The sequence below is a fragment of the Cupressus sempervirens genome, chromosome 10 (assembly GCF_028749045.1).
Source record: "Cupressus sempervirens isolate cs-2001-9-10 chromosome 10, ASM2874904v1, whole genome shotgun sequence".
NCBI classification, from domain to species: Eukaryota; Viridiplantae; Streptophyta; class Pinopsida; order Cupressales; family Cupressaceae; genus Cupressus; species Cupressus sempervirens.
Genome location: NC_143127.1, coordinates 751,277,604 through 751,295,374, shown reverse-complemented (window position 1 = coordinate 751,295,374; position 17,771 = coordinate 751,277,604). Strand labels below are relative to the sequence as shown.

General features: G+C 35.8%; 1 protein-coding gene and 1 pseudogene across 6 annotated transcripts in view; one reads left to right on the top strand and one right to left on the bottom strand.

The window, feature by feature from the left end:
* The window catches only part of LOC149536063 (protein IWS1 homolog 1-like), a 193,872-nt gene that overhangs the window by 161,860 nt on the left and 14,241 nt on the right, over positions 1-17,771 (top strand). For all 6 annotated transcript variants that reach the window (XM_089806695.1, XM_089806692.1, XM_089806694.1 and 3 more), the window contains 2 exons: positions 17,156-17,379; positions 17,524-17,653. In XM_089806695.1, the coding sequence (XP_089662821.1) occupies positions 17,156-17,379; positions 17,524-17,653 (354 nt within the window). The remainder of the gene's footprint in view (positions 1-17,155; positions 17,380-17,523; positions 17,654-17,771) is intronic.
* Positions 10,081-16,264, bottom strand: LOC149536064 (serine/threonine-protein kinase GRIK1-like; annotated as a pseudogene).

Genomic DNA, 17,771 nt, shown 5'->3' with positions numbered 1-17,771 from the left:
ATCAGTTGGAGGCAATTTTTTGGCGTGATGACGTTGCTTGGGCTACACATTGTTTTGTCTCGACAGAACCTATAAAAGGGCAACAGTTACCTCCCTAGAATGATGATCTCCAGAATATTTTGAGTGAACATGATAAAGTTTTTATAGACATTCCTCCTGGCATATCGCCTCATTGAGGGTTTAAACATACTATCGAGTTGGAAGCTAGAGACAAGCCGGTCATAACCACACCCTACTGCCATCCCAAGAAATTCAAAGATGAGATCGAAAAGACGATTCAAGAATTGCTAGAGAAAGGATGGATCCGTCCTAGTTCTAGCCCTTTTGCTTCATTAGTGGTATTGGTCAAAAAGGATAGGATGATGTAGATGTGTGGACTACCGTGCTTTGAACAAAAAAACAATAAAGAATAGATATCCCATTCCAAGGATAGATGAGTTGCTGGATGAATTACATGGCGCAGTCTATTTTTCAAAACTAGATCTCTGTTTTGGATACCATTAGATCCGCATGAGGGAGGAAGACGTGGAAAAGACGGCTTTTCATTGTCACTACGGGCATTGTGAGTTCCTGGTCATGCCGTTCGGATTAATGAATTCATCTGCTACATTCCAATCATGCATGAATCGCATCTTCAACAAACAATCGCGTAAGTACTTACCGGTATTTTTTGATGACATTCTTATTTATAGTAGGACATGGGAAGAGCACTTGAAGCATCTAGATGAAGTCCTAAGGGTCATGAATGATTAGTCTTTGTTCGCCAAACAATCCAAGTGTGAATTTGGTATGACAAAAATATTGTACCTGGGACATGTTGTCAATAAATATCTTGTTCAAGTTCATCAAGGGAAGATTCAGGCTATCCTTGATTGGCTTCCCCCAAAATCACTCATGGAGTTGTGAGGATTTTTTGGACTGTGCAGTTATTATTGGAGGTTTGTAAAGGGGTTCTCTCAGCTCAGCGCACTGCTAACGGATTTGACAAGAAAGGGGTCCTTCCAGTGGAATGAAAAGGCACAACTCACTTTTGATAAGCTGAAGGAAGCAATGAGCACTTGTCCCATGTTTGCTTTACCTGATTTCACTCGACCATTCATTATAGAGTGCGACACATCTGAAGAAGGCAGTGACGCAGTATTGATGCAAGATAGACACTCCATCGCCTATGAGAGCAAGAAGCTTACGTAGACAAAATGCTTATATTCCATCTACAACAAAGAGATGTTGGCCATCGTACATGCACTAACCAAGTTTCGACAGTATCTGGTGGGTGCCAAGTTTGTCGTTCGTATAGATCACAATAGTTTGAGATATTTTTCGGAGCAACGGGACTTGAACGAGAGACAACAAAAATGGGTAAGCAAGGTTCAGGCTTTTGATTTTGACATTGAATATGTGAAAGGAAAGAACAATGTGGTTGTAGATGCTTTGTTTAGGAAACCCACCATTTGCTTACTAACCCAAATTTCAGCTAACTAGAAAGCACATTTGTTGGTATAATATTCCGAAAACACATTTGCCTGTGAGCTAATGGATGGCAACACCCAGGATGATCGGTACAAAGTGGTGGATGACATCATCTACTATAAGAATTGGATATTTTTAGTGCCAGAACCCAAATTGAAATAGAAAATCTTGAAGGAGGTACACGACTCACCCTTGGCAGGACACCTGGGCTTCCTCAAAACATACAAGCGTCTCAGGGAGAGGTTTTCATGGAAAGGACTTAAAGGAGATGTACTGCAGTATGTAAGAGAGTGTGCAGTCTGCCAGCAGAATAAATCCGAACATACTCTACTTGCCGGGTTACTGCAACCTCTACTAATTCCAGAACATAAGTGGGAAAGTATCTCGACGGAGTTCATAACTGGACTTCCCAAGGTGAATGGAAAGGATTGTACCTTTGTGGTGGTTGACAGATTGACAAAGTACGCACATTTCTTTGCCATCCCCTCAAATTTTCAGGCTGCACAAGTTGCTGATCTATTCTTTAGAGAAGTCTTTCGTCTGCACAAGTTATCCCAAAACATTATCAATGATCGGGATGGGCAATTCATCAATATCTTCTGGACAAAACTGTTTTCGGTTGGCAAGGACAGAATTGTCACCAAGTACTAGTTACCACCCTTAGACAGACGGACAAACGGAAATTGTGAACAAGTGGCTTAAAGTTTACCTTCAGAACTACATTTCGACACAACAATGGGCGTGGCTCAAATGGATACACCTAGGAGAATATTGTTACAATACCACATACCACATGTACATTGGGATGGCACCATTCAGAGCACTATACGGGTACAAACCCCTTTCCTTCATCGACATAGTTCTGGGAGACAATTGGGCACCAAGGGCGAGGGATTGGCTTCAGGAGGGATAGGACATCCTAAGATACCTGAAGCAAAACTTACAACAGGTGCAGAATCAACAAAAGATGTATACCGACAGACATCAAATAGAAAGGAGTTTTGATGTAGGAGACTTGGTCTACCTCAAGCTCCAGCCATACCGACAATCCTCATTGAAAGAAAAGGGAAAAGAGAAACTGTAGCCACGATTTTATGGCCCTTATTGTGTAGTATGCCGCATCGATGAAGTTGCTTACGTGTTGGAACTTCTGGAGCGAAGCCGTATTCATAATGTTTTTCACGTTTCCTGCCTGAAGCAAGTTGTGGGACTGAACATCACGGCAGCTATAGACCTTCCGCCGCTCAATGAAGAAGGAAAACTTATATTGGAACCAACAGAGATTATTGAAGTACGTGAGAAGACCCTGTGGAACCAAACGGTGAAGGAATTTTTGGTATGCTGGAAACACCTACCAATGGACGACGCAGCCTGGGAGGGCGAGCACATTATACAACATTTAGCATTACGTTTGCTTGAGGACAAGCAAATTTTTGGGCGGGAGGATTGTAATATCCCTGTCATAAAATAGATTATTAATCAAACTATTGTTAATGGGCCGATTGATTTAATATATCTTGGACCCATTTTGCATTGTTTTCGTAGTTTGTATTGCTGTCGGCTATCTTTGTAGACCCTGAGAAGGTTTTCCTCGATAGGTATTTAGGCACAGCTTGTAGGTAGTCATTAGGTATGCAATTTGGATTATTTTCTCTATATAGCGAATTCCTGTTGGAGTTCTCTGTTGTTCGCCATTTCGGAAGTGAAAGACCTTCCCTATTTGGTTTATTCAGTTTGGGTGGGTTTTAACCCTCACCCTATTCCGTTACCTGTAACACTTCGCTCAGATCTGACAAATCGGAGCATCATCTTTTGGCATATATTAATTGAAGGATTATTCGTATTCAAGTCTATTATTGTGTCTGGATTTCATCTAAATCTATTGTGTTTATGTAAGAACAAGATTGCATTCATAGTTGGGCTCAGTTGCTTAACCGTGCGGCTTCCGGAGATCCCTGTACTGCTTCCTCATTGCCCATACAACCTTCATTCTCACCCTCCACCCACACCTCTGTACTTCCCTTCCATCCTCCATCTATCCACCGTACGGCTTACTGTACGACGATCTGGGCCCTCACACCGTACATCATTCCCTCCATCTCCACCGTACGCCCAACATAGACCACCGTACGACCATCCTTGACCATCGTACTGCCCCATTTGATCATTGTATGGCCTTCTGAACCATACACATTGCTGCCTTCTTCCACTGTATGGCTAGAACATAACTTCCATACAGCTATTCCTGTGTAGTCCACACTGTACGGTCCCTACCCTAGATAATCTATGCGGTCATCAAGCTAGTCGTCTACAGCCCTTTGCACTTGGGAACATTACAATATAAGTCTAGCACAATAAACGAAGACAATCAAGTGTAGATGTACAACAATAATAGCTGAAGCGACAATTACGCGAAATCACGTAATTAAAGCATCTAATTAATTTCATTTACATAATCATAAATAGCCCATTTTGCATAAATTACTGAAATGAACAAGGTACTTATTCGTAGCAATATAACCAATGAATCCAACATGGACAATTCATTTCTAATTATTTAAGAATTTAATAATGGAATTAATAACAGTTGTTCAACAACTTAAATGACACTATGCACATTTAAATCAACATGGTCAAACACGTGAGTAAACACTACTGCAAGCACCTAGTCAAATACAGTAGGACAAACAAAACATAGTGCAACCACTGTTCACATCTCAGGGTAATCATGGAACAACATCGTGATACCAAATCAATCCAGGTAACCATTGGCACAATCCTCTGTGAACCCATCTAGTACATCATAATCTCATAAATCAGCCATAAGCATAATCAATCCAACTAATACAATAACATAAATCCAATCACCCCAAGGGTGTAGACCACTTATGGTCCCAATCATGATCACTCACAAAGAAAGATCATCAAGGTTGCATCCATCAAGATGACTTATAGAAATCAAATGGGAGAGGCACTACAATAACTATGTTGGAGTTTAGTTAAAGAATGAGAAAACCCTTGATTTAGAATTCACTAATGCCCATGTTTGTAATCAAAACAAGTTGTTCCATATAATGCATCGGCACCAAGGATTTCAGTAATTGCAAATTATTTGATGATATAGGCCCTCATAACTTTTGATGATCGTCAAAAATAACGTATGGGTAAAAGGAATATCAAATATCAAATTTTCTAAACTCCATGAGTGTTGCTGCAATCATTGTTGTTCATGGAATTAGATTTCTTTTGCAAAACCCAACTATGTTATAAACGACCTACAAGCAAATTTATAGAAGCACAAATAAGGCACACACTATTTTATGAATGCCACCTACATTCCCAATGTAAATTCTATGAAACAGATTTTGATTTGTCTCTCTCCTTCCTATTCGTTGAAGGTTTTATTTATCTCAAAAACATTTCATAAAAGACTTGGAAACTAGCATCAACCAATCAAATATATCAAAATTTGTAGGTAAACCATTTTAATGAAGAAATAACACTACATCGTAGCTTAAATTGGTTGGCAGGATTTTCAAGGCATAATTTAAATGCAAATGGTGTGATAAAAACGTTAGAGTTATAATAACAATATCAAATAAAAAATTTTCTAGCCTCTGTGAGTGCTTACACAATTATTGTTGTTCATGGAATTACATTTCTCTTAAAAATGTGTCCACCGAACAAATGCCAAATCCAACAAAAAAATTATTCCTCTACTTTCATGAATGTTGGTGACTTTTTTCCAATGTTGCAATTTTGCCAACATTCTTCTAGTCAATCTTTACAACCATCTGTGGTATGTTTCTGGCTTCTACAAAATCAAGGCTTTGAAATATAGCTTGGAAATCCATCATAGCATCATCAAAACAATATTTTGTTGGTTTTTGTGGTCACAACTATCTTGGTGGATATATATACAAAATGTAAAATATATATGGTGCACAAAAACTTTTTCACAAAGTGGCTGAAGAAATTGTAATTGCTTGAAATGCAGTGGTTGTTAAATATGCACAAATCTTGTCATATATTTTTGTTGCAGCTGTGCATACAACCTCAAAAGTGAAACCCTGTTGTCGGGAAACTTTGGTAGTTAAATGGTTAGTATAACTGAGGGAGTTATACGGGTGCGACAATTTGCCTCGCATCAACTCAAGCATTATATGTATGAACTCTCTTCATAGAACAAGATATGGAAATGTGGCGATAGTATTGTATATGGTGACTGCTGAATGAATAAAATGCTATCGAGTTCTCTCTATATTCTATGTTGAATACATTGCTTTTGTGTCTGTATGACTATGCACTAAGTTCCTATTACCCCATTAGGGTAAACATTTGGTGTTGTTGCCAACTGAATTTGGGAAGTGACGAAGGCAATGGAATAGAGTGGATAAATGGGCCTACTCGTTAACGAGAATATCATAACCAACGACGATGGAGTTACAAAGCTTTTTGAACGAGACACTAGTACAAAAACAACAATATGTGACTAAAAAAACCACTAAAACTTGCATATATGTGACTAAACTTAGTCATGCGACTAATAGTAGTTAATATCCACTCATTTATAACACTACTAAATTTACTAAGCAATTCTAGTCATTTATTTGATCATTGATTTAGTGACATATTTAGTAGTATATTTAGTAATTGATTTAGTAGTATATTCAATCATGTGGCTAGTCACATACTTAGTATTTTATTTAATCACATATTTAGTTGTATATTTGATAGTTGATTTATTCACATATTTAGTAGTATATTTAGTAGCATATTTAATCATATATTTGGTCACATATTTAGTTATTTAGTGTTTAGTGGTATATTTAGTAGCAAATGTAGTGGTATATTTGATCAAATATTTAGTAACATATTTAATAGTGTATTTGGTCATAATAGGGCACGATGGAATCGAATCACCATCCATCTGCTTGTAAAGTAGGTGCTCTTCCATTGAGCTAGCACCCTTTAAAGAATGATCATACAATGTGTAACTTTGTACATTGTCTTGGTTCTTATCTTTTGAGTTAATCCCAATCATTTATTTAGTGATTTATACCCAGTCTGAAGTTTATCTAGTTCCTTAGATGTGTAAAGAAGGGAAACACCCACTTGTGGAAATGCTTGAAATAAGTAATCATTACTTTATTCAAAAGATGTTTTATGTCCTAAGTGACCATGTTTGTATACCCTAATTGGGAAAATGTTCACCTAGCAAAGTACCCTCTTCTACTGCTTCCGTTGTGGCATTTAAAGCATTTGTAACTATGCCTTTATTCTCCCCAACTTCTACCTCATTGGCTACACCAATATACAAAAAAATAGGTACGATAAATAACATTAACTTGTTATTCTTCTATTAAAAAATGTGCTCGAACATAAAATTTAAAAAAATTGAATTGACTGAAAACCTCTTAAGGGCTGGAAAATTGAAAAGTCAAGGTTAAATCCTTAAGAAAAATAAATTATTTAAAAAAAAAAGTTAATTCAAAACCTTGAGAACAACAACCCCTCCTAATAATTTTTCCAACCTCTAGATATATTTCTCTATCATAATGTGATGTGCTTGCTGTAATATTAGTCTGAATCCGCTTGTCATGATGATTAACAGGTTAATAAAAGAAATGAATTAATTGACCATGGAGGAAGTGTCTAAAACCTAAAGAAAGCCATACATCTCCAATACATAGCCTAAAAAATACTCTCTGGCCATTCAAGACAACAAAGGAACCTCTTATCCCTATCCACAGAGCACAAAAATGGCAGGACATTCCAAAATAGATATTTGGAAGAAAGGGATATGATATTTTGTGTTTACAAGTTGAAAGTCCTTGGCTGAATACTGGAATGAATTAGTGTTTTCAGTCAGTTGCACCTCAGCTTCATTTTCCTCTTTCACTAGCTACTGATCCTCTTTGTAATCTTCTATATTATCTAGCTTTATATAGGGAGCTACCCCCTTAGGTAGTGAATTTCCTTACAAAAACTAATCATAAAAATGACTAGCAAAGCAAAAGTAATCAAGATTCGATTTATTTAGAAAGCAAAAGGGATTAGCAACAAGGAAATGATCATGATAGAAGCAGTAAACATGAGAAAGGTGCAACTTCACTCGGTAAGAAGAATATTCTATGTATGGAATCACCCGAACTAATGATTCAGATTGAAGTGATTACTCCAAGAGAGCTAAATAGAGATCAAAATAAGTGCAAGCAATAGTGGTGTGAGTTCAAAGACTACCAAGAACACTGTTGAAAAGTAAGATAGCAGATCCAATGAAGATAAGATATAGAAGACTATTGCAAATTCATGAAGGCTGGTGTGGACAGATTTATGAGGAGCACATAGAAGACTATACAAATTTACAATGAATATACAAAAGACTATTGCAAAATTATAAAGGATTGTGTGGACAGATTATGACATGTTTTTTAGCAGATATAGGAAATATATGTGATATATCATATTCTAGAAGAGCAGAATAATGAGGAGGATTTCATGCAAAAATAAAGAAGAATTTGGAGCAATGACATGAAGTGTATTTAAGAAAACTTTGTGAGAAATAATATGACAGCTTTATAAATGTTTGAGTAGATTGTAATCAGTTTTGTGGCAGATTATTGTCACCATAATAGCAGTTTAAGAAGACAGTTTCTGGAAGAAAAAGTTATCGATCATCTGTTGTAGGAGCAACATTAATAAGATGGAAAGTTGAATAATGGGTTAGTACTTCTAACCCAATGAGGGGTTGGTCCCCCTAAAAGAACAAGGGGTTGGTGCCTCTAAAATAACAAGAGCCTGGTGCCTCTAGTGAGGAAAAGTCTTAAGAAATGAATGACGTGTTGGTGCCTCTAGTAAGTTGAGCATACCAACTTCGTAAATTTTATATAAAAGCCTTAATCTACCCTGGTTTTCTACCATTGGTGTTTCCACTTATATCTCATGCCCCGTCAGTGTCACATGATACTTAGATTTCATGTGAGTTAATATGCAAAAATGAACATGCTTTGAGATTAAGTTATATGCTTATGATATTAAGTTGAAAAGGTAAAGTTTTTTGTTATACTGTCTCAGTATAGTTGTGTGCCCATCACAACTAATGCAAATATGTTGAAAAAAAAAACCTTTAGATGATGTTTTCCCAAAGGAGGCTGGAGTTGGCCATATGTCGTGGGTAGAATAGTTTCACTGGAAGATACATCCAAAAGCTTCAACAAATCACTTGCAATATTGGAAAAAATCAAAAATTTGTCAATAAAGAGCTTTTAAGAAGTACAAAGGGCAAGTCGTCGTTTATTATTCACAAGGGAATTCCTATATTTATTCATAAAAAAGACTATCCACATTTACAAATTGTTCCTAATCTTAGGGGTCATTTTCCACATCATTTGCATGCAGTAATGCTTGCCATATAGCATCAAACTCAAGTCTTCAAATTATCATTTATTTAGAAAAAAATTAATTAATTTAGCCTTGCTTTTGGGTTGGAAGGATCACAAATTGCCCTACAATTGAAGATATGTATCTCGGTGACACTTACCAAGCCTCTGCAGCATGCCAACCATAGTCTTAGGATTTGCAGCAAATACTGACTCTGGAATATGGTGTCCATGAACAACACCTTCTCCAATTGTTGCTGATTGCTTTGGATCCAACAAAGAGATACAAACAGACAAAGAATACACTAGGGAAGATGTTGATTGTGAATCTTCTAAAGCATGGTGAAAGAGCCTTCCCACAAAGCTGCACATCAATATAAATATGTCAAAGACAATACCAATAGTACAAAAATCCATGTTGCAGTTCATACCTTGGGCTGGAAAGCTTTGTAGCAAGAGCAAAAGGTGTTGAGCAAGTTATAGCAGAGGCTGTCTTTGCTGCATTTGTGTGTACCTCAGGAGGACTCTGCTTAACAAAAAAGAAACAGTCTAAATTAGCAAGCTTGATTAGGATCCCAAAGACCCAAAAGCACTTTCTACTTGGAGACAAAACAAGAGAACTCTAGAATAGCGAGAGTTTTTCAACATATTTACAGGTGAACTCAATTTGTCTAAAATCAAGTCAAGCAAATCTGTATTAGCTAGCCTTTGCATGGCATCAATGTAGCTTGTAAACATATGATCATCTACTCCAACTAATCGAATTAACAACTTCATTAAAAAATGCATAGTTAGAGATAGTTTAGGAGTTCAAGAAGAACCTGATTTTTGGCTTATTTGCACTTTTGTGCGCCTATACAAAACATTAAATGAAATCCTTCAGTTGGCCTTTAAGGGCAGGGTGTGATAGCAATGGGTCCTTCAGTGCCTTCATACAGATGTTATTTTGGTAACTAGATTGCCTCAGTACTCACTTTTGATGCAACTGATGCATATCTCCAAATGACAAATCTTGACCCAAGCAATAGTGGAAATGTGTCGAAAGGATAGCTCAATAATGTCTTGATCAAAAGATCAATCTTCTAAAGAAACTAAGCATTTCTTCCATGACTTAGTGGTCATAAATGAGTGTATGTTTGCATACTCGATAAAATGCTTCTGACAATGATTTAGAGGTAGTTGTATTATATTGCAATGATCGGAATGCTAGAAGTTAGAACATAATTCCTCAATCTGGCAGGGTTGACCCATTAACATTCACAACCCATGGATGCCTTACATCAGCATCCAATTTCATCCTTCGACTTGGATCTGTTTTCAGATATATTGAATTTCAAAATGATTAGACAATTAGCTCTTAGTTAGAACTCCCTGAAAACTCCAAACTTTAGAAAGTGCTTACCCTTACAAAGAAGCCCTTCAAGAAAATCTGTAAGATCTGGATTCATGTTCTCTGGCAGGAGCAATGGATCCTAAACAATCTACAACCATTTATAGAGAAAAATATTAGTAATCCCTCCTTGTCATTTCTCTTATTTTAAATGTGATTTATTGTTTATTTACCTTGTCATATATATCTTGCAGAGTATGACCAATAAATGGATAATGACCTAAAAACATGCAATGAAGTGTCACGCCCAAAGCCCACACATCAGGAGTTTTACCATGATGTCACACCTGTAAAGAAATGACAATGGGCACCGGTTTTAGTAGGCAAAAAAACAAAAGCAAACTACTTATGATCCTTTCTCTTCTATCACCTCTTCTTGAGTCCACTTTTTTCTCACTTTTATTTACATCACGAGAAGATTGGGTTGAGGCAAAACAATCATAAAGAATCTTGACTATAAATCTGCAAAAAGTAGGATAATTACATGTAAAATAAACAGATTCTGTATAATCCAAGGTCTAATCACAATGTATTGAGATAACTTTTTCCCAACAAATATCAATCTCCTTCATGTGTAAAAGTATCCAAGCTCACCCTCAGGTAAAAAATGCATGTTCTTTTCCCTGAACCCTCAAACACAAATTATTGTAAGAAGCAAGTTTGTAGAATTATACCTACACAACATTCCGGTGTAGTATAAACAGGAGTCTAGGAGACCTCTGAAGCTTATCATTGCTTCCCTGAGGACACCATTCAAAATTATATCTAAGAACATATTGCCCAGTTGTAGGAACTAACATTTCACAAATATCCCTCATTTTAGTGATTAAATTGAGATACTATTAAAAATGGTATGGTACACTCTAACAATGGAATTCTTACCGTGAACATCCTATTGACACTAAAATCACAAATTTTCACTCTTCCATTGCTAGTAGCCAAAAGGTTTTCTGGCTTGAGATCTCCATGAACAATATTTTGCAAAATCGTTAGAGTACCAACTTAGAAGTAGTAGCACTCAGAGAAATCCAAGAGTTGTGTGTCAAAAACAAGCTGAACATGTCTAGGTGAAGGTATTGCGCTTTCCTCAAAATAGACCAAAAATTATACAAAATTTATATGTAATTTGTCTTTTACTCTAAAACAAAGGAAACAATGAAGAAATTAATTGTTTGAATTTTCTTCGTTCTTAAAATTTTGGGTTTTCTTTGTTCTTAATTTTTTGGGGTTTTAAAAATTAATACATATTTTCAACTACTCACTCCAAAAACAAGCATTTTCATATCTTTTAGAGAAATGATAAACACCTTAATAAGAGATTGATAATTTAGGGCAAACCTCTAACGTTTTTGGTTTTACACTTTTCCACATTCATTTTTCACAATTTTGTGGAACTTAATTGACAATTTGATACTTGTCAAGAAATTAAGTATAATTGTGTCAAGAAATTACGAGTAATTGGCAAGATTGAACAAATCCTTTCTTCATTTATTGTGTTCATTTAAAGTTTCTATAGGTACCGTATTTGGTATGAAATAACAATAGTAATTTTTTCCATGCTCTTAGTAAGAGAATGTAAAGCTTAATTTCAAAAATAATGGAAGATATTTTAAGCTTTTTGGTGGTAAGTATATTGACATTTTTTTCCAAGAGCCTTAATATGAAAAATTAAAGCCATTTTCCATAACTAAGATTTCATCGACATTTGGTGTTGCATCAGGTGTGCTCCCACCATATTAGCCTAATTCAAATGATGCCAACATTCTTGAAAGATATGGGAAGCTCTAAAATGATTTTACAAAATGATTAAAATATGTGTTTGATATTTTACTATTTATGTGAAATCCTGGCCTCCTTGAGGTCTTTCAATAATTTAGTCAAAGGCCACATATTACCTTCTCTTTTGTAAAAAGCTGACTTTTCGTATATAGACCAAAACATCTCAAAACTGCATATGCTAATTGTATCCTCTTTAAGAGAATACTTTATTTCAATCTGTTGGAATACAATCAGGGAAAAGATCTAGATGGAAAATATGGCACCAATCCCAAACAAGTACACAATGGATGTTGCTGAAAGTGTATTTCTTTCCAGAAAAAGACTTACACAATTGTGAGATATATAAGACTGTGAAGAACATCTCTAAAGTATATTCTCACGGTGTCTTCTCCTAATCCCTCAGCAGGTCCAGAGACTTTAAAAATCCACCTCCCTTCAACATACTTGAGGACTGCTTAACATAAACAGGTCACAGAATAATAATCATTACCTATTGTATAGAAATTGCTATCAAATTATTCTATAGAGATTAATAGCAAGTAATCTACAGAACTAGAGACGACTATATTTACAGCAATTTTATTAGTATTTTGAATGTAGTTCCTTTGGGGAAAGTAGCCTTTACTTCCAACGCATTGGATTGCTCTACAAACCTCTTCATGTTCTCCCCAGTCTCCTTAATCAACAATTTACAACATCTTTCCATAACAAGTTGCTACCTCGGCAATCAGCCAAGTGCTGGTTAAGGAAAGAGATAGCAATCTGTGGGATTAATAACTTCCTTACAAAGTCATTTATCACAAAATTTAGGCCACAGTTGCACATCTGTAGCATCAGAAAAAGAACGACAAGTCTGCGAGGAATAATCAGTCATACCAAGAAAAAAAATCATCAAAATCCATTTCCAGGCCTAAAAAGAGAATAGGTGCTATCTGAAATAGAAACCCCTCCAAAGTCTACTTCCCCATGGCAGAAACAGAATAGAGGTGATTGATGCTAAACCAAAGAGCACATATTAATCTTTATGGGAGATTTCCTCATACCCAAAACTCTTAGGATGTTGTTTTTGAAAATTGGACAGCTTCTAGATATTCTAAGCTATTGATTGTTAATGTTATTGTAGCTATGGTCGGATTCATTCAGACCAACATAGATAACATAAAGATTGTGATATAATAATTGTATTGATCTAATTATTGATAATATTATTATATTATATTTATTCTTAGATCATGGAGTTTGCAGATCAAGCATCTTTGAGATTGGGCTACTTGTCTCATAGTCGTTTGAACATTACCTTTAGAGAGCAACATATTAATTCGTTGGCATGAACTTTATTATTGGTGGTCGAATTCGAACTATCAGTTGTTGGGATCGAGCTTTAGTTTTGGTGGCCCAAATAAAAATCATTCACAGTGGTGTCACATCTGTCATTGGCATATATTGATAGGTGGATGAGGTCTGAGTCAGCTTGAACATAGTGAGCAAAATCACCATTCTTGCCCATGTTCTCTTTGTTGATGGCTTTATTCACTTGTGCTGACAGTGCATCAATTTCATATTAATTGAGCTTCTTCGTGTATAGATTCTCTTCCATTGGCAACAACTTCATTTCTTTAGCTTGGTCGTGTAATCTTTTGGAGGCCCATGTGAAGTTCGTATACTTGTTTTGGCAGAGTTCCAACATAATAGAATCATCTGCCAATTTTCTATGGCAACATCAATATCACAATGTTGTCCTTAAGAATTATGATTTGAGAGTGGTTTGTATTGCATCGATACACTAAACCTTTGGAAGGCAATATTGTTTGAGATTCTTCAATCAATTCAACATTGACTCCTAGAGTTGTAATTTAACTCCAGTTGAGACTTTACCAAATTGATCCAGCAGACTAGGGTCTTCCACCTCCGAAACAATAATATATAGAAAACCGATTCCAAGTTGGAATTGCAAGTAGAAAAAATAATGAGATGTTCATTGATGATTGAGGATCCAAATGTATGAGGTTCACACCTCCTTGAACAAGCAAGTCTTCCCTGGATTTAAATCAAGAAGGTGGGCAATGGTGCTATAACTTACAACAAATAGGTCAACTCTAAGGAACGAGGCCAAATTAATATTTCCCTTAAATAAAAGGGGCATTACAGCCCTCAAGCCCAAAGATTGCTTGAACTTAAGCAAGGTGTGATCAAACTAATCTCCCTCTTAATAGTTCCAAGATCCCAAACCAAACTTGGATACCAAAATGAATATTTGTTGTAGACTCTATGTTGCACCATGACTGCAAGTACTACCTCTTTAACTCTCCTAGAAGTAGGTTGAATGAGTCCTCAAACATTGTGCAAATCTCCATCAAGTTTTCATTGTTCTACTCAGATACAAACATTGCCATGCCTTGAGTTGTAAAGCAACTCATCAAGATCCAAACGAAGTAAAGCCCTGAACATGCCAATGTGAAAGGGAACTTGTGCACATAAGACTAAGATGAGAACTTTGATGGAAAAGAGTTCAGCTCAAATTTGGATTCCTTATTTTTTCCCCGAAAGTCATTCTCCCATATTTTCCCATTGATGAGTGGTTGTTTGCAAAGCTCTTGTTCTAAATCAATCTCTCCATTTCCAACACCTAAGAAATTACTCAACATCCTCTGTATATTGATAGCATTTAAAATAATGTATTACCTCAGCAAAAACATTCCAGTGATGTTCTTCTCCAAACAAACAAACTATTTGAGACGTATTACATGGCTACATGGGGTCAGAGGTGTGGATCTTTTGTGCCCATCAACAATCATATAGTACACAAGTAGTGGTACTTTTGTAATGGCATCTCTTATCTAATTCAATGACACCCAAATTATTATCCTAATGTCCCTACTCTGTCTGCCCTATTTTCCAGCTGTTGTTCCCAATATCCCTACAATAGTTGATCTATCAACGCTGATAGCAAAGTCCATACCATTACTATAGCTATTGATTGAAGATCTTACACTTAGGAAGCAAGGTTTATTTTGATGCTCATTCTTTGATTGAAGATCTTACACTAGTATCTAGTTGAGTTTTCCTATGTTTCTTTGATGGACTTCTGTTATTCTTGGCCCCTTGCAAATAAATTATCTTGTGAGTAGGTACAGTGCGGACCAATAACTCCAAGCACATGACTTAGCTCAAATATTATAATAATCATACTATCATGTTCATCCAATCAGATTTCTACCATCCATAGAGTTGTAAGTTTTTGTTTCTAGATTTGATTGCATGTGATGTTTTTCATGGGAAAACTCACATGCAATCAAATTTAGAAACAACAACTTACAAACTATAATGATTTGCATATGTTGCTCTAAGGAGTAACAGGTTAACTATAGAATAAGAAATAATACTATGGAAAAGTTCATTTTTTATTTTGCATTTGTACAAATATTCGTAAGTCATATTTAAAAAATTAATTTATGAAAAAGCACAAAGCAGATTTTATTTTTTAAAGTTTGCAGGCTCTGGTCCAGTATATATACTGCACCTTTTTGTTCTCTGATTTTGTTGCTGATGCTTCTCGATAGAAAGTGGACATGGGTGTAGCTTTGAAAGGGAGCATTTTCTATAGTTGTTTTATTTCAGCTTCCATTTCCTCCTGCAATAAATGTGTAACGAAGACAAGTTTTACTGAGCCTTATGCACACAATATCAAGATACAAAATTTATAGGGAACAATACTATTAAGATCATTAGGTAAGAAAATAAAACAACAATATATACATCTTCCCACAATTCTATAAAAATAGGGATGCTATACTGATTTGAAAGAATCGGATTATAATTTTCATAGAATCACAATAATGGTATACCTCTGTTTTGCTTGAATTTGGTTCATCTCAGCTTCCTTACATCTTTTCTCCCACTATCATATAAAACTGCAGTAAACCAAAATGTTGTAATCCAAACATTAAGAAACTGTGGAGACTGAACAGAAATGTAAAAAAAGATGAAAGGGGATAGAAACTGAACATTCTTAATTTCGGCTGAACCTAGTTTGTGCAATATACTTTCAACCCTTAACTTCATAAAACATAATGCCAGCAAATCCAAAATATTCTCTTGGTGCCAAGTCAGCACACGCAAGGAACAAGCATACTATATACAATATTGACTGTGGTAGAACAAACAGAACAAGGTAGCACAGAACAAGCAGAACCAGTGCAACACCCAAAAGCACTGGCACACCCAAAAGCACCCGCACCTGCATCAGTCAATTTTCCAGATGCACTGGTATCTTAAATGGAAACAGTTGAGAATTAAAGAGATAAATGGAAGTTACTTAAAAATAACTAAAGAACTTATAGAATAGAAAGTTGCTAAAAGCTAACTAAACAACTTAAATGACCATGATAAGCTAAATATTACAATGTTACTTTAATAGCATTTTGTAGTTCTCCAACTTTCAAGCTTCTTTCATAGTTACAACTTACTACGCTGGCAAAATACCAACGCTATATCTAGTTTACTACATCTCTCTTTTACCCTACTCAGAAGGTCACATACCCAAGTGAGTCTTTACTGAGAAATAACACTCTTGCTGTCGTGAGAAAGAACTATAGCAATCTGTTTGCTAATAAATGCACTCCCATTAGTTCTTGTTCCTATATCGTGCACATTCCACCGTGGAACCAATCTCTAAGAGGAGTTTGATATGGATATGAAGTAAACATCATCAGCTTCACTGTTCAAGTGGTTATTGGTAATGATTATTGTATTCATTTTAAATTCATGTGTGGGAATTAAAGCTGGAATTGGGATCCTAACAATCCATCCAAAGATCTCCACAACCTAATTTTTTGTGGTTCTTTTGAAGCTTTATTAGTATTAATATTCCATATGTGAGGAGATATCCATGAAACAGTCTATTTCTTTGTTCCCTCTCCATTTAATGATAATCTGCATATCATTACCATGTTTTCACTTCTCTCATTTTAAATGCATATGATGTTTTCATGACAGGAAATTAAAAAAGTAACACAACACTCTTGGGCCCTTACATGTAAAGTTCTGGTTTCCTGATATTTGTACATAAGTGGCCCTATTTTTAGCTGTTCTGCTGAGATTTAGTTGTCTTTTCTGTACTTAATGTTGCATACAGGCAGAGGAGGGAGAAGAAGATGGTGAAGTCATCAACCTCTTCAAATCTGGGAAGAAGAAAAAGAAGGGTGTTGACCGTATGCCTGAGGAAACTGCAATGCTTGTTGAGCAGTTCATGGCTAAGCTTGAAGTTGCTACTGAGGAAGATGTCGAACTCAATTGTAAATCTAAACCTGCTATTAATAAACTGGAAATGTTACCTGTACTTACAGAGGTGCTTTCCAAGTAAGATAATCTATGCTATTGATTTTCCATACACTAACATGCCATCTAAAGTAAAATTTATGTTGTTATTTACTTTTCAATCCATTAATGCTACTACTATTTATAAGGAAATTTTACATCTTATTATTGGTATGGGTGTTCCAGGAGACAATTGCAACAAGAGTTCTTAGATCGAGGGGTGCTTTCAGTTTTATCAACTTGGCTTGAGCCACTACCCGATGGATGTTTGCCCAATATAAATCTTCGTACTGCAATTTTGAAGATTTTAACAGATGTAAGGTTCATATATTTTATATCTGGTTGTTTTAGCTTGGATTGATAACAATGTTGAGCTCACAAGTGTGAGTAAAATTTTCTGATTATGCCCTTTTAATAGATTAAAATTCACCTTT